The sequence below is a fragment of the Anastrepha obliqua genome, chromosome 4 (assembly GCF_027943255.1).
Source record: "Anastrepha obliqua isolate idAnaObli1 chromosome 4, idAnaObli1_1.0, whole genome shotgun sequence".
In the NCBI taxonomy this organism is placed as follows: domain Eukaryota; kingdom Metazoa; phylum Arthropoda; class Insecta; order Diptera; family Tephritidae; genus Anastrepha; species Anastrepha obliqua.
The window spans coordinates 93659980-93687443 of NC_072895.1; the positions used below are offsets into that span (position 1 = coordinate 93659980).

Genomic DNA, 27464 nt, shown 5'->3' on the forward strand with positions numbered 1-27464 from the left:
CAAAGGCCATTTGCGCGAAAATTGTTAGTTGTCCCGCGTTTCCTGATGCTTTTCACTTTTGAATTAAGTTTGCAATTATTTTAGCAATTCTGATTTGCAGAAGCACGCCGAAGCAAAAACGTACCAAAAAAATATAAAGGCAATAAAAAAGACCCAAAAATAAACATTTTTTTTTTAAGAAAAAGCCGAGTAAACCAAATGGTTCCAGAAATTTCGAAATAAGATTTAGCATGTTCTTCGCTGAGCATAAAGCCGCGCTGCAAGTGGTGGACCATTTTATCCCAATCTTAAAAGTAATCGTGCCGGCTTCGGAAAAAATAGAAACTCTGTCTTGTTTTAAACAGAACCGAATGTAATGAAAAAGTCTAATTTTTAGTCTTTTTGCTGAATTTTTCTTCATATATGTGTATTTATATATATTTTTGAAATACAATTTTTTATTAAAGTGTCTTATAAAGTGTGAAAACAGCACCAAGGTCAAAACTTAAGCAAAAAATTCAATTTTGACGTTGCAAGTGCCTCATTATAGTGTAAACACAGGAGAAAAATATGTGGGGAATTTTGTAGGGAAAATTTTTTGAAGCGTAGGGAAAAGTAGGAAATTTTTTTGGGCTGTGTAGGGATTTTTCAAAAAATCATTTACCATCACTGACATTAAGAATAGCGAAAACACAAAACGAATTGTCCGAGCACGAATAACTCAGTGCGATTTCCTCGCTATTCCTCTCTTAAATGTACTGTTGTTATGATATCACATTGTATGAATGCGACCTAGGGGAATTCATACAATTTGGTAGAATAGAGCAACAATAGAATTTACATGGTTTTGTATTCGCTAAAAAAACAAAAAATGTCATAAAAGAGTAGCACTTAACTTCGACATTCAAAAAACCAAATCGAAAAAAAAATCAAATTAGCTGCCCTACCGAAGTCACCCTGCACGCATTCGCCTTGAGTGAAGACTATCCAAATAATTGCCACACTAATTGAAAATGGGTTGATTTCGGGGTTGTAAAAGTACGTTCACATATGCAGTAATTAGTAATAAATGCAAAATTCGATATTACATTTTATAATAAGTAATAAGAGGACAAAGCGTTTATGAAAACATAAATTAATAATATTTAACAAACATTTTATTAGATGTTAGATGTTTTCATTGCCGGCGTCCGTTTTATTTAGTTTTTTACTTTGACGTTTTTCTTTACACGCGTAAATAGAATGATCTATTACACAGAAAACGCAGGGTTGTATGTTAAAAAGTGTGGTAATAATCTAGGATTATTTTATAATCTCAGATTTCGGGAGAGAAATTTTGTATGGGTAATCTCGCTTTTTAATTACTGATCGGGAGTTAAGCACAAAAAAGTAGATCATCTACTTATATGTGAACGTATTATAGTAGAGTGATTCAGTCTTAAGCTGAAAGTGTATATTTAGAAGTAAAATGTTGAAATTAAAGTAAAGCAAATGGTGTTGCCATTAATTTGAAACTTTTATTTGACAATCCAGTGACCGAAGTCAAGGGAATTATTGTGAGAGATTTATTCGGATTTAAACGTAATGAAATTCGTAACAATATATTATTATAAATACAACACGGCAAATTGTTATACTGCGCGTGCCATTGCAAGTGATTGCTGGGCTAGAAAAATTCTAATGAAAACATCATTTCTATTTTTTCTTTTGAAACAAATCATTGTCAAAATTTGAATTTGTAACTTTACTTCAAATAATTAAATATAATTTCGATATTGGATGTACATTTTTATAACTAATGACAAAATATTACGCAAAAGACTTGAAGTGAAGTAAATTTAAGTGCGTGATTTTTTAAGTAACTGTAACTAAAAGTCAAAATAAACGAAGGCGCGAAAAATGGCAAAAGGAAAACGAGGTAAAGGTGGAAAAGGGAGTAAATCACAAAAAATAGAAAAAGAATACAAAATATTGACGATGGAAGAACAACAAGCGCGTGATGCTAAATATGCGATGCGCTTAGTAGATTTGCGAACGTGCCTTAGCTTTATTGATGGTAAGTGAAGAATATTCCAATGGTAGCAAAGTTGTTCAACTGTACGCCATAATCCAGAATGATAGAAACAAGATTGCGCCCATCAGAGAGTGCGTGACGTCGCATTGGCTGAGTTGTGCAGTGTTGCCAACCATTTGCTCTTCGCAATAAATTTAGTGATTTTTTATATATCAAAATACGATAAATTTTAAGTTTGGTGTTTGTTTCTTTTTTTTTAATTTAAAGCTACCGAAACTTTAAGTTAAAAAAAACTGTATTATTATATAAAAGAAGGTTAAAAAAGGTCACTCTGAGAAGATTTTAGTGCTAATGAAATTTTGTTGATTATTATAAAAATTGATATTTTGAAAGTGAAAATTTATTTTTTTTGCACCTTTTAAGGTTATGTGAGAATATTAAATGTTCTTCTCTCAACTCTTCTTAACATTGACCATCTTTTTATACATTTTAAAAAGCGTTTGCTTTACTGCATGCGAATTAAAACCATAGAGGTGCAATCGTTTCTTCCGGTCCTCAATCCTTAGTGGAACATAGGGCATCAAGAGATGTATTCATAGTAAGAATAAGCAAAAAATACCAGAAACCAAAACGAAATTTTTACAAAAAAAGAGTACCACTTCGTTTGTTACATAACCTAAAATATAGCAGAAAAGTTGTTCGCTTAACAAAAGAGGTTCTCTTAACAAAAAACTCATAAGTTAAATTGTACATAACCATAACACATTTATTTAAAAAACTCACATTTTAAAGACAATTTGTCACCCATACAAAGTTCTTAAAGTAATTCAATAAAAATTTGGTAATTTATTTTCTTTAAATGGGCATTTTAGAGCGTTTTTATATCCAAAGCCAGGCAACACTGCAGTAGCGAGAGAGAGATTTGACTGTTGAAAGGAAAAGAACACCAACAATAACCGCAATCGCGTTCGTGTGACCAGATATTAGAAAAAAGTAAAGCTAAATAAAACTGAGTGAATTTTTGAAATAATTTAAAAAAATGTATATTCTAAAAAATTATAAACATTACTTTTTAATTAGAACAGGCAAGAAAAAGTCATGAAGAAAGAACTTCGAGACTAAATAAATAAATAATAAAAATGCTTAATCAAGTTACGAAAATGGTAATTTGGCCATATCGAATACCACGTCATTCATTGTCAACTTCGCTGAGCGCAAAGTAACGGTACCACGATAGGCGCCATCTCATTATGATGGAAACACCATGCGCCATAACTATCGTGATCAATAACCGGCAAAGGACCCTAGTAGGTTAGGTTAGGTTAGGTTGAAGCGGTTGTCCTGTGGGACACACTCAGGCTCATAGCCCATTGTGATGCCGCGTGGGGAGCTTGTCCCTATCTCTCCTAAAACCAGTGTGTGCTTTTCAAAAATTATAAAATATCTTTGATTTCTGTAGAACTGAGATCAACTCATTGAAAAATTGTCTACCCAGAATACTAAACCTGTGTCTGGATAGAGCAGGACAGTGGCACAGTAGGTGCGAGATTGTCTCTTCCTCGTCCTCATCTAGACAACTTCTACAGAAGTCATGTGTTTGCACACCCATCCTTTGGGCGTGTCTACCTATTAGGCAGTGCCCCGTTTTCACTGAGATCAATGTGCTAAGACTGTGTTTATTTTGGCTTAGCAGAGATTCTGTGCGTTTACCATTTAGAGTCGGCCACAGTTAACGGGCGATTTTGTAGGTGGCTTCATTACGCCATATTTCGTTTGCTTTCTTTACAATTTCTTCAAGGATGAGTAGCTTACATGTTTGTAAGGATATCCCTATGTCATTATCTATGTACTCATCAGACAATTTAGTGCCGAGTCTCGCTAGTTCATCGGCTCTACAGTTACCCTCAATGTCGCGATGGCCAGGAACCCATGTTACCTCTAGGTGAAATGACTCAGCCATCTCGTTAAGAGACGTGCGGCATTTCATGGCTACCTTGGAGGTTGTCGACTGTTTTGTGAGAGATTTTATCGCCGCTTGGCTATCAGTGGAAATGTAGATATCCTTTCCGGATATCGCATCACACTGTATGAATGTCGCGGCTAAGGACTGTAGAAACGTACTGCTGAGAATTTTTCGTCGCAAATTTCATGTTCCAATAAAAAATAAAAAAAAGAGGTTGTCTGTAAAGTCGGTTTACTGACGATAGTTTCACGTGACAACGTCATAAGAAAATATTGATGGAATGGTTGCAATTTTCAAAACAAAATTTCAATTTTATTGGTTTGATAGATATTTTGTATGGATATAGAGGAGGAGGTAAATGGAATTGCAATGGAATAGGTCAAGTTACATTTACACAAACGTGAAAAATGACGAAACATTTATCAAATTCATGAAAGATATCTTCAATTTCGATTGTGCATCAGACGTTAATAAGTCAACAACACTAAGAGGTACCATCAGCGATTTGCCTTTTTCAAGACACTTTACACTCGAAACACTCCCTTTCATTTCCTACTTTTTCTATCATCGTCCTATTCTCAACAGAGAAATGGTTCATTACCATGCACACAGCAAGAAGGCATATGCAAATACAAGTATGTGAATTTATATACCTACATATGCGCATATAATACATATACATACATATACATGCTCACTCAAGTAGGACAGAGCCAGATGTCGAACGTTGCCGAACGCGGGGACCGATTGTGCTCTTTGTCGTTCGTTCCGCGCACTCGCTTGCAGTTCAAGCACATTAGCTTACATTTGCTTGCGTACGGAATAGATTCGTATATTTGATATGTCCATTTGATTTGTATGCATCTTTACATATAGATTTGTTCTTTTTGAAAATTGCGCGAAATTGTATATGTATATGCATGTTTATATACATATATTAGTATACAACATATCTTATAAGGTATGTGGTAAATATTACCATACATTTTTTCCTTCATATATAATAAAAAAATTAATAATAATAACATTAAAACAAGAGGTATTATTAACAAACTTGGTTTTATTTTAAATTCTTCAAGTAAATCAAATTAATAATAATCAATAAGAAGGCATATGCAAATACAAATACGTGAATTTATATATGTACATATGCGCATATACATACATATATACGCTCACTTAAGTAGGAGAGAGCAAGATGTCGAACGTTGCCGTTCGTTTGCTTTGTCGTTCGTGCCGCGCTTTCGCTTGCACTTCATTCAAGGTAACGACAATGAGCAAGGTAACGACAAATGAGCAAGGTAACGACAAATGAGCAAGGTAACGACACATTTTTTCGTGCGTGCAGCCGTCTAAATCGAATTATAAGACGTTATCACGTCAATAAAAAACAAGGACCGATACTTCAAAGTCGGATGTGGTATTTTATCACATGTTGAGTTTAGGTACTCAGGGTTTTGAGATCATTAAGTACTCCTCAAACCATTAACACAGTTTTTTCTCAACACAATATCCAGTAACAACAACCACAAATTACGAAAATATGCAAAAGTTATATAATTTTTATAACTTTGTTGTTATTTATTTTTGACAAATATTTTCAATAGATGCATTTATAAGAGTGGATGAATTAAAAGACCAGGAAGATAAATTAGAGAAAGTTAGTATACCAAATACATATTTTCGGATTAACGTAAAAGCAAAGCCTGCATCATTTCTCTCCTCATAGTGGAATATCTATTTGCGTTGCGATGGACTGCCAAAACCTTACATACCACCCGATGTGCGTTTGTTTTTTGAAAAATTGAAACATTTTGAAAGCTTGGATATTGAAAAAACTATCGATTGGCTGTTATCGGTGAATGAGCGTAGTATCTTGACTCAGGATATATTCAGCAAAGATAAGACGCGCAGAGTACTAGTTAAAGAACTACGTCCCAATTACGGCGATGAGTACAAAGAAAATGTAGATCTGATGCTAAAGGTAATGCCTGCTTCATCTTGGCTGTGTGTAACGAGTTGAAGTAACTTTTGCCAATTTATTTCTTTAATCTAGGTGATAAAGAGTATAGAATATTATGCGGATGACGAGCAAAAAACACTAAAAGCCGAACTGAGTATTTTAGAAGATATATTGGAGGTACAAGGAAAAAAAAAGTAAATTATTGTATAAAAAAGTATAAAAATTATCAATTTTATAGCAAAAGAAAGCGGCTTATCGCGAAATAGACAAATTCTTCGATCGTTATGCTTATCGCATATTATCATCTGAAGATTCCTATATGGAGTAAGGCCTTATTTGTAGTTAATAATCATATGCATGTGTTTGTACATTTTACATTTATCTCGATACAAAGGTCGGTAAATGCCACCACGGCTGAATATGCTTATGGGTGTGAAAATTTTGAAATACACATGTGGACGTTAAAAAATGTGCCCATACTTTTTCGATTTCTAGAGTGAGTATATACAAGGTGGCGCCATATTAATCGCCCTATAAGTAGATTTATAATTTTTGCAAATGGCGTCGTACGTCAAACGTATTTGACACTTGTGAACTATTATAGATAGATGCATTATGGGGTTATATACAGTTAGAATTTTGATAAAATAGATTTTTTTATTTATTTTTTCTTATTTTTACAAATCTATATTTAAGGGGGTGGTAGGGTTTAGCGCTAAAAAAAACACTTTTTTTTTGAATTTTTTACAGAAATATGGCTTAAGATACTTTAATAAAATCAGTTGCATGTTATTGTACATCTTTTCAATAAGTTTTTAAAAAATATTAATAATAAAATATTGACAAATAAGCCCATCACAGAGTTTTTTTGGAGATATGTTTTTCGAGAGGTGCTCTGCGGTGCCAATCGGCATTCGTCGTAGAATCATCTGAAACTAAAAAAGTCGAATTTTTCAGTTAAAGTATGACGTAATGCTCCCCCCTACATTAATACATTTTTTTTTTTTTCATTTTTGTAATAGTTGTATTAGTTTTGGTGGCAAAAAAACGTAAAACGAGCATTTTTGGCGAAAGATTTCGCAATATTTGTAAGTGAAAAACAGCCTTAAAAAAAAAAAAAATTAAAAAAAACAGTGCGGGGGGGAGGGGGAGGGGAGGTATTTTTGATTTAGAAAACGTGTGCCAAATTTGAAAAGAATCGGTTGAATAGTTTCGGAGTTGTGATTGGCACCGAAGTCGTTTCGGGAAAAACGCGTTTGAAAAAATGACTCTGAAAAATTATCGATGCTCCGCATTCGAGGTAGAGTGCCTACAAAGGCTATAACTTTGAGAGTTCTGCTCCGATCCACTTAAAATTTTGACACAACATTCTTGAAATGATTTACTATAAGATGAGTGAAGAAAAAAAAGTTCGATTTTGTGACCCATTTTTTTGTTTTTGTCATGCTGTGACAATTTTGTGTTGCCTTTTGTTGCTTTCTTTATTCCATAATTGTCTGCTTTCTTTAAGGAAGCACGCACAACTCCTTCCGATCTTCTAATTTTTCGTCCAATTTCACGATTGAAATAGCCCTCCTCATGGTAAACACTGACCAATACCCGTTCCTCATCATTTAAGTATTTTGCCTTAGGCATTTTAGAAAATCTGAAGAAATTAGGTTAAAAAATTTAATTTAACTAAGAAATTTGAATGAATGTGTAAAAAAATTGTAAGAATTTACCAAAATATTCAGTTACAAATAATATTCACAAGTTAATCACTTTTAACTTCACTACTGCACTCTTTAACAAACTATGCGTTTATACGAATATGTAGCATTTTTAAGCACAATTTTAAATAGAGACCCGTTATTTTACAACAAAAAGCAATAGATAAGAAACAAATGCAACGATGGTTTACTGTTACCTTAACGAATAGTTTGGAAGAATATTTGTTGTTGTTATTGTTGTAATCTTAAAACAGTTCTAAAGTAAACGAAAAAAATGCAATGCGTTTAAACGAAAATGTAGCACTGTAGATCTCAGCAGTGAGAATTTATTAAAAAGAAAGGTTTTCCGGTCCGATCTCAGAGCGCGTGAGAGCATCCGAGATGGAAGAATGGCCCGCAGACAACATCAGCTCGAGTTATTAGAAGCTGCCGAAGCGGCGAAGGGTGTATTATATGGTCCTGGAATAGACAACTCCTACGTAAAGTGCTTTTCAAACTTTAACCGCGTTTATCTCAAAATGGTGTTTTCAAAGTCGGTGACCAACATTACGCGAAATGGCTAAACCGATTAGTCTCAAATTTAACACGAGCTTCCTAAATATATTTTTTAGTAATTAAACGAATATTTTTTCTCACCCAAAATTTTTTTATAAGATGCTTTCCATTTCAATTCAACCGGGCTATTCGGGTCATGTTCTTCGATTTCGATGTAACTCAAATATGTTGTTCTCTGGTCAAAATAATGAGACACGTATTTTTTTGTTCGCCCGAAAACAATTTTTTTCAAGAGTTATCGGCAATTTTGTTTTTCGGCTCAAACTCGATTTTTTTAATTATATAAGAAAACATTTTTTTTAAATGCCCATAACTTAGTCAATAACGAACCGATTTTAATAATTCTGGGTTCAAAATGATCGTAATTACTTACACGAGCGACTTCATGTAGAAACAATTGCAAAAAAGTAGTTGAAAATTTTTTATTTAGCTAAAAAGAAAAAAAATTTAAATTTTTTCGAAATTCAATATTTCAAAAAGTGTATTTTTTTTTTATAACTTTTTCCAAATCAAAAGGACATCTCAAACTTTAATTGAGCTGAATGCCTAGTAGCTAAAATGCGTTGTTTTTGAGTAATGAATTTTTGAGTAAAAAACCTGTTTCGCACTTTTTGTTTTTTTGCAAAATAAAAAATTTTCAACTACTTTTTCGTAATTGTTTCTACATGAAGTCGCTCGTGTAAGTAATTACGATCATTTTGAACCCAAAATTATTAAAATCGGTTTATTTTTGACTAAGTTATGAGCATTTAAAAAAAAATTTTTCTTATATTATTAAAAAAAAAATCGATTTTGAGCCGAAAAACAAAATTGCCGATAAAGCTTGGAAAAAAAATTTTTCGGGCGAACAAAAAAATACGTGTCTCATTATTTTGACCAGAGAACAACATATTTGAGTTACATCAAAATCGAAGAACATGTCCCGAATAGCCCTTTTGAATTGAAATGGAAAGCATCATCATCACAATTTAAGGCCGAATTTTTGGTCAAAAATCGTTTTTTTGTTTTGGAAAAAGCGCCATTTTGTCAAAAAAAAATTATTTTGCTCATTCCTTCGATTAGTTACTAGATTTAACATTACTTTAACGAAATCTGTTTGGTTTTTTAATTTCAGAGGATCCAGTTTAGAGATGTAGTCGTCGGCGCAAAACGTGTTTTTTGAGAGGAACTCCCGGAGTTCAGCTCTTGTAGCTCCTTTCCAAATAAATATTTTTACTAAAACTAAGTCTGAAACTACAGTTAAAAAATAACATAATATGTGCACAAATTTTTAGAGCAATACATTTAAAAGTTTACTCAGAAAAAGTTCTGGAAAATTCGCTTTTTTTCGGCGTTCCAACTGCATATAACCCCTTATACAAACATTCAAGGAATGGAGCGCGTAAAGGTTGAAATAAAGATTTCCATTACTCAAAGTAATGCTTCTTATTAGGTGAAAAAGTTATTCAAACATACAATTGGATGATTAATTTTGCGCCACATGCTATATGATTGTTTGTGTGCATGTATGTGTGTATAGATTTAAGGTTCAAATTACTATTATTATTATTATTGTTATATTTATACTTTACAAATTAATTTATAAAATATATTTTGGAGGCTCGGTTGCTGGACCATTCTGCTTCGCAAGCGTGTTCATATTTCATGCAGCAGATTGTGTTTTTTGAAGGCGTCGCACAGTGCGGCCGATTCCTGAAAAGCTGGCCAAAACTCAAAAAATTAAGTAATTGATTCAAAATTTCTTACTCGGGGGTTGTCGGGGTCGCTGATTACGAATTTGATCTTAAAATTTTGAAAATCCACCCCCTTCCACCTCTATTGGCCACCCCCTCACGTGAAATAGCGTATATTCTAGAACATAATCAAGATGCATGTTAATTTATATGTTTTCGGGGTCGCAAGGTAGCAAGTGGTAGCAGCTGAATCTTTATTCAGTAACCATTACTTTTTTGAGTAACCTTTAATAGGTTTCAAAGCAGCATATGACGGCGTTGTATTACTATACAATTTGAAAACTCAAATTTTATACAAAAAATTGCAAAAAATGTATCTACGTATTGCTGCAGCTAAAAATTTTGTGTCGAGGTATTGATATGTACTAAAGATTTCTCGTATTTTACTAACCTTCCGAAGATGATTCCATTTGGTTTTGTTCAATTTACTCCATTACAAAATCTTTCAAATGTGTACAACTTTCACTATTCATCGACAGTAATCCGATGCTCAAACGAAGGCCACGTTGCGACTGAAAATACAGAGGATACTTAGGGTACAGGACGTTGCTATGAACGGTTTTCACTACTCAAGGCATTACTGTAGCCAACCCAAAGACAACAAAGCTCTATCTAGAAACTTTTTTTTTTCGACTTTTGGCCAGCTTTTTGGGAATCGGCCGCACTGTGCGTCGCTTAGTATCTTCATCGTAGGTTCAAATTATGGTTTACAATTCTTTTGCATTTTCTACTAATTATCATTTACATATTACTATATACGAGGGGTGCCTTTTATATGTCGGGATTAGAGAACAAAAACAAATTTTAATCATCGAAAATCACTTTATTGTTTTTCAAAATATTCTCCATGAAGATCTATACACTTTTGCATGCGTTTGAACCAATTGTCGAAGCACTTTTGCCACTCTGAATGAGGTACCTCCAAAACATGCATTCTGAATGCCGCAACCGCTTCTTCAGGTGTCGAAAAACGTTGACCCCTCAGTTTGTTTTTTACGTACGGGAATAAAAAGAAGTCATTCGGTGTCAAGTCAGGACTATACGGCGGATGACCCATTAATTCGATATTTTGGGTGCTCAAAAATGCAGTTGTTTGAGCCGATGTGTGAGAGCTCGCATTGTCCTGGTGAAGAGTGATCCGTCTTTGGCGATTGGTTTTCTTAATTTCTTGGAAGACAACTGGCAAACAAATGGTTGTGTACCACTCAGAATTTACTGTTCTGCGTTGTTCTAGTGGTACGGTTGCGACATGTCCAGTTTTTCCGAAATGCTTGGAAGTGCTTCGTGCGCGAACAACTTTTGTTGGATTTGGCTCATCTTGAAACACCCATACAGTCGACTGCTGTTTACTTTCGGGCTCATACGCGTAAATCCATGATTCATCACCTGTCACGATGTCATAGACGTGTTTCGAAGCACCGCGATCGTATTTTTTGAGCATTTCCTTCGACCAATCGACACGAGCCTGTTTTTGAGCGATTGACAAATTGTGTGGGATCCAACGCGAACAAATTTTTTTGACAGTCAAATATTTATGCAATATTGAATGTGTGCTGGTCCCACTAATGCCTAAGATTGTCTCAATCTCACGATAGGTCACATGACGATCTTGCAATATCAGTTCGCGCACAGCATCAATGGTTTTCGGAACAACAACTGATTTTGGACGACCTTCACGAAATTCGTCTTGGAGTGAACTACGACCTCGATTGAATTCACCATACCATCGATAAACACTGGTCCTTGATGGAGCTTCATCGCCAAAAAATGAATTAAGTTCATCCATGCAATGTTGCTGAGTTAATCCACGTCGAAAGTTGTAAAAAATAATCGCACGAAAATGTTCACGATTTAATTCTATTTTTGGACCGAGATGAATCTTTTAAGTTACTGTAAACAACACAAATAGCGCTGGTATTTCAAAACGTTCTGAGTACGTACAAGCCAAAAAATGTCAAACTTTGCGATACAGCTGTCAGTTGCCAGATTGCAACACCAGGGTTGCCAAATCCCGAAATATAAAAGGCACCCCTCGTAGAAAATTTGCTTAAATTGGTGAGATTACAGTAATTTTTCTTTAATTCGTTTAGAATACCCTGCATCGAGGCATCTTTGCATAAAATGAAGGTTACAATTCAATTGCCAATAGCTATTCTACAAGAAAACCTTACCATAAGAGGCATACATTTCCATTTCGACCCGTTTAGTGAGAATGCAAAAAGTTATAAGCAAGAAATTAAACATTATTTTGAAGATTTGACGGCTGGTATGCCGGGTAAGCGATTTCGAATGAATTGTTGTAGTCAAAAATATTGTACGTAGTTTTTTGCCACTTCATTTTACGGAGTAGCTTTTTTGAGACTATTTTTTTATTTGTTATGTATTTAACTTATATTCTAATCTTTAATGATAATATCAAGATCTATACGAATGCTTGATCCATGAGCATTTTTTACAAGGGGATCTACAAAATCAAGTGCGCAGCAAATTGATAGAAAGACGTGTGGAATATGAAAACAAAGTGATGTAAGTCCTTAAATTAAAATTAACAGGAGCAAGCTTTGTTTACACAATTGAATTGATTTTTAACAAAAATTTCCCAAAGTTTCAGTCTTTCTTTTTATAATTAATGTATTTTACTGCTTCTTTATTTATAAATTTTCCTATCAGCGCCCAAGCAGAACAATTGGAAAGTTTAAAAAAATTGAATGATGATGAGAATAAAAAAAAACCAATGAAAATTATTAAATTGCCTAAGGAACCCCCTATTGTAACGATCGACATGTTTCCGGATATCTGGGATGATTTTTTACAATTAGAAAACGAACGTTTTAATAATTTCATTCATCTTGTCTATCATCCGGACGCCTTACAGTTGGAGGAAGATGAGGTAATTGAGTAGGTTTACTGGCCGTGTAAAACATGCTGTTTCTGTTCAAGTTTTCAACATTCGATCATAAATTGTTTGTGAGTCTCCATCGTCATTGCATATGTCTTATGGTATTATATGTCTACAATAGGTCTGATCATGGAGCAAATAGTTTGTAAAAATTTTTGCAAATTATTCCGTTTTTGTGTTCATGTACTCAAAAAGCTTACAAAGTAGGGGAAAGTGAGAGACCAAATGACATTTCATGTTGAGGTGAAGTTGCAAGTTTTTGCTGGATAAATTGTTACTTGTAAGAATTTGCAAGTGAGAAAAATAGCTGATCGCGTAGTAAACATACACAATACCATAATTAAAATTCGCGAATTGAGGCAAATTTGCGAATTTAATGTTAGAGAATGTTAGTTATTAGAAAAAGTTTAGAAAATTAATTTGAAGTCATATATAAAATAGGAATCGGCCACTGAAGCAGAAGCATGTAAAGGGTTTTCCAATAACAGGTGTTGTAGGTGAATGGATTGCGCTATCGAGAGATGATTAACGATTTTTTATGGCCGGAATCGGATGGTATTGACCTGGACAACGTTTATTTTCAATAAGACGGCGCTACGTGCCACACAAGCAACGAAACCATTGATCTTTTACAGGAAAAGTTTCCGGACCGTGTTATCTCTCGAAGAGTTGATCACTTTTGGCCACCGAGAACTTGTGATTTAATACCTTGTGACATTTTTCTATGGGGCCACGTGAAAGAGAAGGTCTACGCCAACAGCCCAGGGTCGATTCAAGGCCTCAAAAATGGAATTCGTGAGGCTATCGAGGACATAGGGCAGCCACTTTGCAAATCGGTTTTGGAAAATTTCATGAAAATCATATTTTCCTGTAAGCGTGGTCGTAGTGGACATTTGCCTGATGTTATTTTCCACTATTAACGGCATACCTTCCTCTTTGTAATTAAATAAACATCCGATCATTTATATTAAAAAATAGCAATTTTCTTTGAATATCAAAATAACACCTCTTATTGGAAAACCCTTAGTTCTGAACCACAGCCTCCCAAGTGATGCTCTGCTCGTTATTTAGCATTTTATTTGTTTTATAAAACGTTCTATTAAAGATTAGCATTTCTTGTCCTATAAGCAAAATCTGCAAATCAAATAAGTTGCTTTTTCCACGAGACTCTAAGTGTAACCAATTAAAAAGGTCATACATTTAGTTTGGAAAATTACTTTTATTCAATTCAAAGTAAAAAATGTGTGAAAATAATACAAAATTAAGAATCAATTTATTTTACTCGATATGACCACCTTTTGTCTTGACTATGGCCTTGAGACGGTCTAGAAACGATTTGCAAGCTGCCCGAATGTGGCTTGCAGGTATTTTGGCCCACACGCGAACAATGGGGTTTTTTCAGCGCCTCGAGATTGGGGAATCTTTTAGTTCGGACTTTGCTCTCCAATATGGCTCAAAGAGAATAATCCATCGGATTCGCATCTGGTAAATTTGAGAGCCATGGTGTGGGCGTTATGAAGCTCGGAACGATGTTTTTTAGCCATTTTTAGTTCACTCGACCTTTGTGAGACGGTGCCGAGTCCATGCTCTATTTGTCTGCTCACGGCTTCAAAGCAACCTCCACAATACTTTACGCAGAACGCCCATCTGCGGTTACAGCGGCCCAAACCATTACCTGGGGAGGGTGTTGCCTCCTGTTGGCCAATTGATGATTCAAATTCTCGTATGAACGGTCGGCCAAATAAATCCTATCGTTTTGGGACTCTACGAATTGCTCAATTTGAAAAGTTTTCTCCTCAGAAAACACAATGTGCGGAAATTGACCGATTTCGGCCAAACGAAACAACTCCTTCGCTCTCTCAAGCCTGACTTCTTGCTGCTTTGGTGTGAGATCATGCGCCTTTTGGATCTTGTAAGGCTTGACTTTGAGATCGTTTTTCAGTATGGGGCGGATGTTACGGTCAGATATTTTCAGTTCTTTCGCCATTTGATTAGCACTTCGTCGGGGGTCGGGGATTTCACTCAAGTCGCTTCTTCACTTTTTGCACCATTTCACGTGACGTTGCAGTCTTTTGATGACCACCTCCTTGACGTTTCGCGATGCTACTAGTATCATAAGTATCATTATAATGAGTAATGGTGCGATAAACAAAAACTTTATTTACTTTAAGGTGCTCGAGCTCAAGAACAATCGCTGGTTGTGGTTTGAAATCCATTACTGATTTTCTTTTTTCGCGTTTACTCTCGGCAAAATGCTTCCGCGCTCTTGTAAACAATAATCTGGACTCTCATTTAGCCAACTAACAAAATTTTCATTTCAGATTAATTTAAAGAGATATGCAATACTCGGAGGAATTTACCAATTGCATTTCGTTAAAAAACCAACGCATTACAATTTCAATGACTTCAATATGACATGGCATGAAAATAATGGCGAACTAAAAATTATAAAAGATGTAATTGCGGATGAAGTTTTACCAGTAGTTTCTGGTATGTCTATAGTCTCTGGGTCATTTATACGCTCATCCACAATGTCGGAGAGGCGTAGCTTGAAACGACAAAGTACTAAGCCGGAAAGTCAACCCTATGAAATATTGCAATATTTTGATACCCCGAACTTCGTTGTCACATTGGAACTACCTGATTATTTATGCTTATGGGGAGAACCCGTAGCGTGTCATTTCGAGAATGATTTAATTGGGTATTTAGAGGAAAGCGCGTCTAGTCCAGATCACGTACAACCACGTACTGAAGAACTTAATAAGCTATTGGTAAAAAATGGCAGGGAGTCTTTGTCTAAAGTATCCGTAGATCTTTCCTATACGCCAAGACAATCCACAGTAAATATGTCCGTACGCCTGAGGCGTTCATTATCGAATGTTTATCATACATCATTAGCTCCACCCATTCCTATGTCACAACATCAACAGACTCTATCGGCTCAAGTACAAGACTTGATAGAAGTTGAAGATTTTTTAATGGACTATCCCTTGTCTGTTGTTCAAGTATGTAATATACGGCGACATTGCATGCCACGCATCATTTCCTCTTTCAAGTTTCCTGTGGAGTTGCAAGACGAAGCGACCGAAGAACAACGCGGCAAGCCCAAAGGAAAAGGTGGTATTTTGCTACGTAAACGTCAATCCGAAATGGACCAAGATGAGGAAACAATTAAGGAATTTCAATACGATGGTCAAAATAATCCTGAACGTATTTTCCCCTTATTTGCCCATCCTGAAAAAATGCGTATCGATTATTATAAGCCCGATAAAAATATAGAATCTGCGGCCCACACGGGGACCAGATATCCGAAAAGTTTCGCCGAGTTGGTGCAAACCCTAGATAAGATCAAGATTGATTATCAAAACAGCTACAAGCATACACTTATGGTGCCTAATAAGAAAATCGATCCAAATATTTTTAGTATGCGTAAAAAGCAAGTCAAGACGACAGCATCGATTGATTCATCGAATGTTGCTCTGACGGTAAGGTTATCATCTACGTCCAGTGTGCCAGCTGTAAAGCATGCATCTATGAAGCAAAAGCAATCAATTTCAAGAATGAGCCAAATGGACATGGCAAAGCTTAAAGAACAAAAGGAACGCGATAAAGAACGAGACAAGATGGAACGTGAGGTGCAGTTGTTGCGTAAACAAATGGCTGAGGCTCAGGCGAAAGCCGAGGCCGAGAAGCAAGCGCGGGAAGAAGAAGAAGAGGAGGAGGAGGAAGAGAACGAAGACGTTGCAGAGGGCGTACCCGAACCAGAAGTAGAAGATAAACGGAAAACATTTCGCTATTCACATTGGACGACGAAATACATTAAGAATACAGAATACGAGAAACAAAATAGAAAGATTATCATTTGGACCGATCGATTGGGTGAGTGCGAGAAATAAATGATTTGGTGAAGTGAATGAAACGCATAAAGTGCGTCCTTTTCCTTCCATTTTTTTTTTCTTAAAAATGTGGTAGATATCGGCTAAGTTGCTTTTGTTGTTGTAATATGTTGCCCACGTTCTACAGATATTAGATTATTATTTGTCGTTACAGTAATTATATAATTGGTGCTCTAGGGTAGGTTCGAACTGATCTACAAGGTGAAGTCCTAAATAAACAAGACTGAGCCAAAATAGAAACGACAGGAGCTTTGTTCTGATAACTTTGAGTTTATTTATTGAAAATAGTCCCCACTGGGCTCGATATACTGTTCGCCGCGATCTTAAAGCTTTTCGAAAGAGTGTTTTAGGTCATTGACCGGAATGTCTTTCAGGAAGTCGGTACACACCTTTTGGATGGCCTCTACGGACGCAAAACGTTTTCCTTATATGGCTTAATGCAATTTTCCGAATAGGTAGAAGTCACAGGGAGCCATATCAGGCGAATACGGTGAGTGATTGATCCTTTACAGAACTCAGGGCGAGTTCGACGAATGCGATTTGACTCAATGGCACGATTTCCTTGCGAACAAATCCCTTGGAAATGTAAAAACAAATGAGCATCGACTTGATTTTTGACTTTTCCAAACGCAATTTTTTGGGTGGTGGTTCGTCTGGGGTCTTCCATTCGGCACTTTGACGCTTAATTTCAGGTTCATGTTGGAAACACCACGTTTCGCCACCAGTTACAATGTTGTAGAGGAAGTTTTCGTCTCGAGGTCTTTCGAATTCTGAGCAATTTTTGATCCTCAGTTAACTTGTGCGGAATGAAACGTGCACAGACCTGTCGTAAGCCCAAATGATCACTTAAAACGCGATAAATCGATTCTTTTGAGATATTCAACTCCGATTCCATGAATTTCAACAATTTTGGGGGGCCCGTATGTTCATTGTCATTTATGTCCTCACAACTATCTCTGAAACGTGTAAACCGCTCATGAACTCTGGCACGAGATAGACAATCGTCGCCATAAACTTTTTTCATCAATTCAAATGTTTCGGTAAACGTTTTACGGATTTTAAAATAAAATTTGATATTAGCTCTTTGTGCGAAACTCATTTTTGAACCGATGACACAAACATACTGACACTTAAGATGCAATAGCTTCGCTTCCACTGAACCGAATGTTATCAGGCTTTCACTGGAAGTCAGCTATGGATAACTTCCAATGCACTAACTCATTAAAAAGATGGCGCCATTAAAACATTTTTGTGTAGCCCTATTGAAAACCTACTTACAATAATCGAAGAACTCGTATTTTACTTCACATTGACCAATTAACTTAAAAGTAGTCGAATGGGTATGTGTGTGAGTACCATTCGTAGGGCTCGGTGTCGGAGCCCACGGTGGGCATCAAGTATCAAATGATAGACAAAGTTTTTTTCCAATAGCTGTCGTCCATTGCTATAAAAAAGTTTCTCATAAAAAACCATCTTCCCTTTGTGGAACAGCATCAATCAAGTCGCACACTACAAATTGGAGTAGAAGCTCGGCCAAACATCCAATAAAGAATATACCAATTATATAAGTTTATGTGTTTCCTTAAGGGGTTAGGGGTAGTCAGAGGCCCGAAAAAATTATGATTTTAAAAAATCGTGTATGCTAGTCAATTGCTTTATTTTACAAAACAAAAAAAATCGCATTAATACATCATGTTCCGACTTGACTTTAGCAAAATTAAAAAAAAAAATAATAACAATTGTAAAAGTTATCGCTGTTTGTGTGTGGAGTCCCTTTCTCCAGAAGTCCCTTGCGGTGATCATCACAAGTCCTTGGAGATTCATCTAAAATCAATCGGTCAAGCGAAATTAGTTTATTAATAGATAATCTTGTACCTGATCGAAGCTTTTTGTTTTTAAATTAACAATATGGCAGCCTCAGAAAATATTTTTCAGACTTTCGAGAAAAAAACCGACAATTAATTGTTTAAAAATATCGAAATTTGTGAAAAAAAATCTTTCGATCAGGCGCGAGTTTTTTATGTTTTCCAAAAGCAGTATAAATTTTATTGAAATCTACAAAGCGGTTTTTAATTTACAGTGATCACCAGTTCAAAAAAAATAGTTTTGAGAAAAATGCATTTAAAGTTTTGCTATCGCTTTATGTAGAGTTTTATTGAATCGAATTATTTAATTACTTACACTGTGTCATCTATTCCTGGGCCATATAATAGTTCTTCAGCCGTCATAGCAGCTTCCGAAATATCGATTTGCTGTTGCCTACGTAGCATTCTACCTTCTCGAGTGTTATCGTTAGCGCTCTTATCTGCCACTTTCATATGTGCAGCATCCAGCTACTTGCTCTCGAACGCTCCGGAGCGCCCTTTGTTAATTGTTGAATAACTCGAAAAGTATTTGTAGAATTCACTTAAAATTTTCACACAATATTTTATACTTAAAAAAAAAAATGCAAATATTTTAAGAAAATGGAAAAAAATGCAATATTTTGAAAATTCGGACTACCCCTAATTCCTTAAGAGCTTAAAATGATAATAAAGGGTGGTTAAGTTTCAAGGGCCGGTGTTGATTTTGAATAAAGTACAATTCTGTTAAAAAATTATTGTCATTTCTCTTTATTATGATAATATTGGTATGGCTCAATTACGTATAAAACAAAATATGGGTCACCTCCATCCGATGGTCCAAATTTTCGATGATGCTGAGGCATAATTGAGGTTCTATGCCGTTAATGTGCCGAATTATCTCTTCCTTTAGCTCTTGAATTGTTGCTGGCTTATCGACGTACACCTTTTCTTTCAAATATCCCCAAAGAAAGAAGTCCAACGGTGTGGTTGACGTTTAGGTGTGGTTCACATTCAACATCGGCCCTTGAAATTTAACCACCCTTTACAAAGCAGAAATATTGTTGTTATAATCTGCTCGATAATTTCATGTAGTTTATTTTTTGAACATGGTATCCGGCATATGGCCGCCGCGGCTACGAATTACATGGTCCATTAGATCAGTCCAATTTTTTACTAAAATCTGGCCGTCGGCGTCAATGGTAGCTTGAATTTATTGCAGAAATCGATTGTTAATTGCGTTGTATGGCAAGTTGTGCCGTCTTGTTGGAACCAAATGTCGTCGCTGTTTAGCTAATTCATTTTTGGAAACAAAAATTCAGTCAGCATGGCTCGATAGCCCGCGCCATTAACTGTGACGGCAGCTTCTTTCTCATTTCGAAAGAAATAAGAATCGTTAAACGATTCATGCTGACTTTTCAAACCATACTGAAGAGAAATATCAACAGAATTTGCCATTCTTAGCTGTCAAGCCACAGTTCTCGATATGGATAGTTCTCATGCAGCTAAAAAAACACCCGATGTAATTAGAACTTACGATATTCAATTTATATAAAATCTGCATTACATTACAAAGAAGCTGTAACTTATTTTACATTTGTCACATACTCATTTCTTCTAAGGTACTATTGGACTTGCATTCAAGCTATATGAGCATTTTCCGTTTAAAGATTGGACTCTTGAACCAGACATGGAAAAGTAAATTTATTGCAAAATTTCAATTTGTAATAAGACTATTACATCTTTTCATACAAAATTCAATAGCGAAGGCGAAGTAATTTTTACGCTGACAACCCAATATGTTAAATGTGTCCTTAACATTTCAGCCAAGGGTTATCGTGGTTATGTGACGGAGCCGACGAAAGGATTTGTACGTTATCGAAAAATTTATTTGGACATCAAAGAGCCAATCACCGATTTTAAAGAATTGAAAAAGGTTGATAAAAACTGAATTAATTTTGAAGATGTGCACTTAAATTTGATTATCTTCTCGGTTTGCACAGCGTTTTCGTGAGCGCTTCTTAAACATATTTTCCAACCACGATGCACGTTTCTATATTGAAAATGGTAAGTACACATAATTTTGCGTATTGCAGCAGAAATTCTTCATTCGTTTCTTATTTTGAGGTTACTTTTCCGAGAAACATTTGGCTTGTGAGTTGCACACCTATGCCTGCATGGCGTTGCATTGTTTGTTTCTGAAATTTGTACGCTCCGATTGGAATCGCTTGGCGCAGCGTCGCGATATTGTATTGGGCTTTGCACACCATCGTGAGCCAGTGGAAAATATAATGTGTGTGCGCATTACGCCAGAGAATGCCACCTTTGTGGATATAAAAGAGTTGTGCTCGAATAATTTGGACGAATTCTTGTTGGACTATAGCTTAACATGGCGAAACGTAGATGTAAGTATAAACATATTCTTGGTGCTTAGTGCAAAACTTGAATAATTTAAAAGGGGCTTCATAAATTGATTTTTTTTTTCATAACAAATTAAATATGTAAAGTAACTACAGTGACGGACATAAGCATAGGCCCAATAACGACAATGGAATAAAAGTCAAGTTTTTCTAATCAACGATAACAAAAACTGTTTATTCCACATAAGTTACGCATACTCATACATTTTAGTTAAAAAAAGAGGTTGTCTGTAAAGTCGGTTTACTGACGATAGTTTAACGTGATAACGTCATAAGAAAATACTAATTGAATGGTTGCATTTTTCAAAAGAAAATTTTAATTTTATTTGTTTGATAGATATTTTGTATGGATATAGAGAATGAGTTAACATTAACATAACATAATATACTTTAACATAACATAACATCACATAACATAACATAACATAACATAACATAACATAACATAACATAAAATAACATAACATAACATAACATAACATAACATATCATAACATAACATAATCACGTCAAAAAATAATAATAACATTAAAACAACAGGTATTATTAACAAACTTGGTTTTATTTTAAATTCTTCAAGTAAATCAAATTAATAATAATCAATAAGAAGGCATATGCAAATACAAATACGTGAATTTATATATGTACATATGCGCATATACATACATATATACGCTCACTTAAGTAGGAGAGAGCAAGATGTCGAACGTTGCCGTTCGTTTGCTTTGTTTGCTTTGTCGCTCGTTCCGCGCTTTCGCTTGCAGTTCATTCAAGGTAACGGCAATGAGCAAGGTAACACTAATGAGCAAGGTAACGACACATTTTTTCGTGCGTGCAGCCTGTTAAATCGAATTATAAGACGTTATCACGTCAAAATCAAGTTTTAGGTTTTGAAAATACACAGCGCTGAAGCCATAAATTCAAGGAAAAGTAAAAGTACAGCAATATTTGCTGGACAAAAGTATAGGCACAGTTCTTTAATATGTTAAAAATTTAAAGATACACTTAAAAGTTAGTACTTCGTTGGAAGGATTTTTTGTTTTAATACGGGTTTCAATCTATTCGGCATTGAGTGCACTGATTTTTTCGTAAATTCTTCGCCAATATTAAGCCATTCTTCTTTTAATTCAGGCTTCGTGGAAATCGCACATCTTCTGACTCGTCGTTCCGATTCCTCCGGAACGGAATTGTGGTTCGGAGACTGTGGTACGGGGTGCGGCAGAACATGAGCCGTGTGATAGGCAAGCTACATGCGCCGTGTGCTTATCGTCATTTTCGTTAATTATTGTGATGCTGAAATGTAAAGGAGCTTGGTAGATTCAACTAATCTGCACGTTTTCATTATATCGCACCTTAAATACAAAAGGGTCACAACTCAAAATTTTCCACACGCGAGCTTGACTTATTTACAGTAGCACAGAAAACAAACTATGTGACATATCACGCTGAAATTTGCCATGTAAGCTTATAACAGTCCTACCAAAAAACAAAAAATTTATTTTTGCCATATGTCATCCGCGGACCGTTTTATTAATATCGTCTCGTTCATATTTGAGCAGAAGTACATTTTGAGTTGTGACCCTTTTGTATTTAGGGTGCGATCTTTTCTTTCAATATGTTTAAGTAAACTGATTTGTCCATTAGTCCTTCAATAAATACAACCTCCCACACATCTGCAGCAGCACACCTGCAACCCCAAACCATTCATCCTCCACCACCGTACTTCACACTTGGTGCTTGATTTTTTACAGCGTAAGCTGTTACGTTTTCGCCACACAGTTATGCGGCCGCCTGAATGAAAAATATTAAATTTACTTTCATCTGCAAATAATACATTGCCCCAGTAGCTGAGAGGCTGGTTTTCAAATTGTTTTGCATACGCCACCCATTTCTTTTGGTTGGTTGAAGATATGAATGACTTGCGCCTGCCAAACATTCTTTTTACCCAGCCTGATGCAGTACTCGTCAAACCGATTTGGTATGGACTTCTTTGCCAAAATCTTGTTTTACCTCCGTCGCGATCCGGTTTGAAGTAATTTTTTAATCATTTTCCACTTTTCGCACAATTCGCGATCGCTCTCGGTCTGTTAATTTGCGCAGACGGCCACTTCGCTGCGTACTTGTGAAATTCGTTTTCCCTTTGAAGTGGTTAACAAGGGTGCGCATTGGTGAAACGACTTTGATCCATCATTTTTGCGATCTCCGCAAGCGACTTTCCTTTTTTATGTAAATAAAGGGTGGTTTTTTAAGAGCTATACGAAATTTTTTCAAAAAAGCACACGTGAAATTCAGAAAAATGCATGAAGTTTTTATTCAAATCGATAGTACAGTCCATATAATTTAATGTTTGAAGATTATTTCATGCAAATGTTGACCGCGACTGCACTTCAGATGGTCCATCTGCTTAGTCCAATTTTGGCATACTCTTTCCAATGTTTCGGCCGGTATCTCACATATAAATGCTTTAATGTTGTCTTCCAATGCGTTAATTGAGGCAGGCTTGTCTGAATAGACATGAGCTTTAACATAGCCCCACAAAAAATAATCTAAAGGCGTTATATCGCACGATCTGGGTGGCCAATTGACGGGTCCCAAAGGAGAAATAAAATGTTCACCGAACTCGCCTCTCAACAAGTTCACTGTTACGCGTGCTGTGTGGCATGTGGCACCGTCTTGCTGAAACCACATGTCATGCACGTCAAGATCTTGCATTTTGGGCAAAAAAAAGTTGGATATCATTTCACGGTAGCGCTCACCATTCACAGTTACGTTACGATTCGCAGCATCTTTGAAGAAATACGGTACCTCCAGCCCATAAACCGCACCAAACTGTGACCTTTTCTGGATACATTGGTGGCAATTCTTCTGGCTGATCTTCACTCCAAAATCGACAATTCTGCTTATTTATATTACGTACCCATTGATCCAAAAATGAGCTTCGTCGCTGAACACAACTTTTCGATAAAAAAGTGGATCTTCGGCCAACTTTCCAAGAGCCCATTCACCAAAATTCTGCGTTGCGGTAGGTCGTTCGGCTTCAATTCTTGCACCAGCGGTATTTTGAAAGGCTTCACACCTAAATCCTTTCGCAAAATTTTCCACGTTGTTGAGTAACAGAGGCCCAATTGCTGCGAACGGCGACGAATCGATAATTGATGGTCATCATTAACACTGGCCGATACAGCTGGGATATTTTCTTCAGTTCGCACTCTACGTAAGCGTGTTGGTGGTTTGATGTCCAATAATGTAAATTGGTTCTAAATTTAGTCACAATAGCTGGAATAGCCGCTTCAGTGGGTCGATTAAACTGACCATAAAATGGAAGAAGCGCGCGATAAGCTTTTTTAACAGAACACACATTTTTGTAATAAAATTCAAAGATTTGCAAGCGTTGTTCGTTTGTAAGACGATTCATGGTTAAATTATAGACCAAACTGAAGAAGTTTGACAGTGAAACAAAACACGAAACGTGCGTCAGCTGTTTAAACCAACTCTTTAAAAAGATAATAGCTAAAAAATCACCCGTTACTTTATTATTTTACGCTGTGATTCTGTGGTTTCCTTTCCTTTTGAACTCATTGTGTGAAAAAATCTTACACAACGCACTAATTTTCACTGATCTTGAATACAAAACTAGTAAAATTTAAGTAACGGTATATTAGAACATATGTTTTGTAAAAGAAAGAGTTGCCAGCTATACACAAAGTGTTAGAAATGGGAAAAGAATGAAAAATTGTGCCTATACTTTTGACCCCATGAAAACTCACATTTTTCTCACACCTCACACCTTTCTTGTAACAAATATAAAAAATATAAAAGTAGGTTTAAAAATTGAATTAAAGGATGTATAGCATGTAATTGAAACGAAAACGGAGAACATTAGGCAAATGTTGTAACTCCTCAAATGTATGAGGAAAGCTTATTGTGCCTACACTTTTGTCCGGCACTGTATTTCGTTGAAATGAATGTATGTAAATTTATTAATAACTGAAATTAATTTTCATAGTTAATTGAAGTCCTCCCGCACATTTATTACAAACTGCATACATCGAAATTTATCTTTTATTAGAACTATAGTGACTTCCATCAACTGATTATGTCCATATATCTCGCTGCTTTGGACAATCGCTGCAAAGATTCAAAACTGCTGGTAAATGTTAAGAATTTGCTTTCTGAAATACGACCTCTAAGTTATTCGTAAATTCATTGCAAAAAATAAATCGAATTAAATTTTTTTTCAATATGTATTTTATTTTAATTATTTTATTATATGTTTACTTTGGCTCAAAGTGCACATATGTAGGTATGTAACTTTGATTTTTCCTGCTTAAATTTTTTTGTTATTGAAAATGTGCTGAAAATTTTAGACAAATCGCTGACTATGTACACCCAAATAGTTCGATTCACAAGAAAAAGCATTGGTTTGCTTTATTAAATGCCGAAACTTACGAATGGGAATTAAAAAACGACCGTTTAGTTATTTATCCAAAAGAAGAGTCACAGAAAAACCACTTTTAATTGTGGAATGAACTTGCTTTCTTTGCATACTTTAAGGCGGCATCAAATTGTAATGACATTTAACATTCGTAACTAATTAGCAATGTTATGGAATTTTTGTTTATCCGTAGAAAATTAACTTAGTTACTAAACTTAAAAGCGAAGGTTTATATTGGAAATTAATTGCAAATAGTGGTGCGCAACATGCAACAGTCGGCCGTAACTGACGTTTAATCTGAGTATTTTTCTTACGGTCAGGATTAAACTTGTTTTGGTACACTGCTGACGTTGACATTTTCATAGCTCCCAAAAATGCTGATAACAACAGGTACACGCATGCCGTCTTGTTTATATGTTGCTGTTGCTGTTGCTGTAGTCGTTGCACACACTCTTCTTTTGCTGCTGTTTTTCTCTTAAGAACGGTTGTATTTGCCCCAAATGTGCAGCATGAATACGGAGGCGATAAATAGCAGAGACATCACTAGCACGGGCACAGGACCACTGGAATACAAAAAAAAAAATAAAATAAATCTATAATAAAGATGCAATTTCATATTTATAAAAGAGTAGTTAATTTCTGAACTGAAGTGGCACTAAGTTCGGGTTGTATTCACTTTAAGGCCGGCAGTTAACTTGAGTCGAATTGTTTCGCATTGTAAAACAGAGGCAAAAAAAAAGAAGTAACACAATTATTAGGTCTTAAAAAGTTCAGCGCTACAAAATACAAGACATATTACTTGAATTAGTTATTCACATAGCTTCCTGAATATTGAATGAGAATTAAAATAGTCTAACAATCTTTTTTTAACATGAGCATTAAGTCACACGACGATTTCATAACACAAAAAATAAAATATTTAACGCATTCATTTGGATTACAAAAGAGAAAGTACGCGTCGATACATTGGGTAATGCTGCTGTGACACCATTTATGCTGAATAAAAATGCTTTGTTGGCACATTAAAACTTACACTTTAATGCCGGGAGAGTCGTCGGTGTAGAAACGCCACATACCACCGGTACCAGCACCAGTGGTGCGGCTTCTGGCCGCTGTGGTGCTACTTGTGGTCTTACGCTGCTTCAGGTTGCTACCTCCAGCGCCAGCGCTGCGGGGCGCCGACATTTTCGTTGGCGAACGTGAGCCACTGCCCACGGACGTTGAACTGGCTGGTGCAGGCTGAAATTGTAGAAACCAAATAGGTAAAGCAATAATTTAGACACATTGCACTTTTCTTGTTAATTTACCATTTTTTTGTCAAATTATTTAACAAATTTTGAACAGCTTCTATGAAAACACGTATTCACTACTGGTCAAATTGATTCACAACGAATGAATTGAGTCTTGCCAAAAGATTTCGCCGTGAGTATGACAGCTCACTATCGTTGCTTTCGTTGTTTTTCCTATTCGGCTATTCATTCGTTTCCACGTAGACCACGAAAGTTGGCTGCTATTCGTCGGCTGTCAAAGGCAAAGTATGAGCATATTTAGTTGTTCTATTGGAAGCGTAGATGCCGCTCGAGTGCAAATTTAGAGAAGCCTTGTATAAACCGGAAGCCAGAAATTATAGTTGGGTGAAATTTTTTTTTAATTGTTCGTAAATTTTGAAAAACAAAAAGCAAAATTGTGTATGAATTTCGTTGTTGGGTAAGTTGTATTCTGCTATGAAATTTTATCACACATTCTTCGTTTAGCGAAGGACATTACGCCCTGAAATAGAAATGTGTGGAGGAAGTGAAAGAAATTGCATTTTTATAGATTACCGCTTAACAGTTTATAATAATAATAAGATAAAGCAACAATTGGAAGGAATACTTCATTGAATCCCTTGAGTCGAATGGGCTAAAAATAATTAGGAAAAAAGGCAGAGGTTATGCGCTGCAGGTTTTCCACCAACTCAACCGTAATAAGCTTAACACCAATTGTGTTGGACGGCAACGCACGAAATGAGGTCCTCATGTTTAAATACTTAGGCTTCATTATAACGAATACTGGAG

At 35.7% G+C, this 27464-nt stretch overlaps 2 protein-coding genes across 2 annotated transcripts; one reads left to right on the top strand and one right to left on the bottom strand.

Annotated features, from left to right (window-relative positions):
- The first annotated feature begins 1699 nt into the window (after nt 1–1699).
- Nucleotides 1700–25205, top strand: LOC129244862 (uncharacterized). The gene is made up of 15 exons (XM_054882749.1): nt 1700–2035; nt 5564–5616; nt 5686–5940; nt 6013–6096; nt 6158–6243; nt 6314–6415; nt 12007–12191; nt 12337–12442; nt 12587–12806; nt 15137–16694; nt 20175–20250; nt 20317–20488; nt 20556–20619; nt 20680–20957; nt 25042–25205. Exons 1-15 carry the CDS (start codon nt 1879–1881, stop codon nt 25171–25173), a joined length of 3528 nt encoding a protein of 1175 aa, XP_054738724.1. The 5' UTR covers nt 1700–1878; the 3' UTR covers nt 25174–25205.
- A 164-nt stretch (nt 25206–25369) lies between these two features.
- On the bottom strand, nt 25370–26861 carry LOC129244861 (protein transport protein Sec61 subunit beta). Its single transcript, XM_054882748.1, has 3 exons — nt 26715–26861; nt 26441–26646; nt 25370–25970 (listed from the first exon to the last, which is right to left on the bottom strand). The coding sequence occupies exons 1-3, from the start codon at nt 26715–26717 to the stop codon at nt 25883–25885; spliced, it is 297 nt and encodes a 98-aa protein (XP_054738723.1). The 5' UTR covers nt 26718–26861; the 3' UTR covers nt 25370–25882.
- Between the last annotated feature and the right edge of the window lie 603 nt (nt 26862–27464).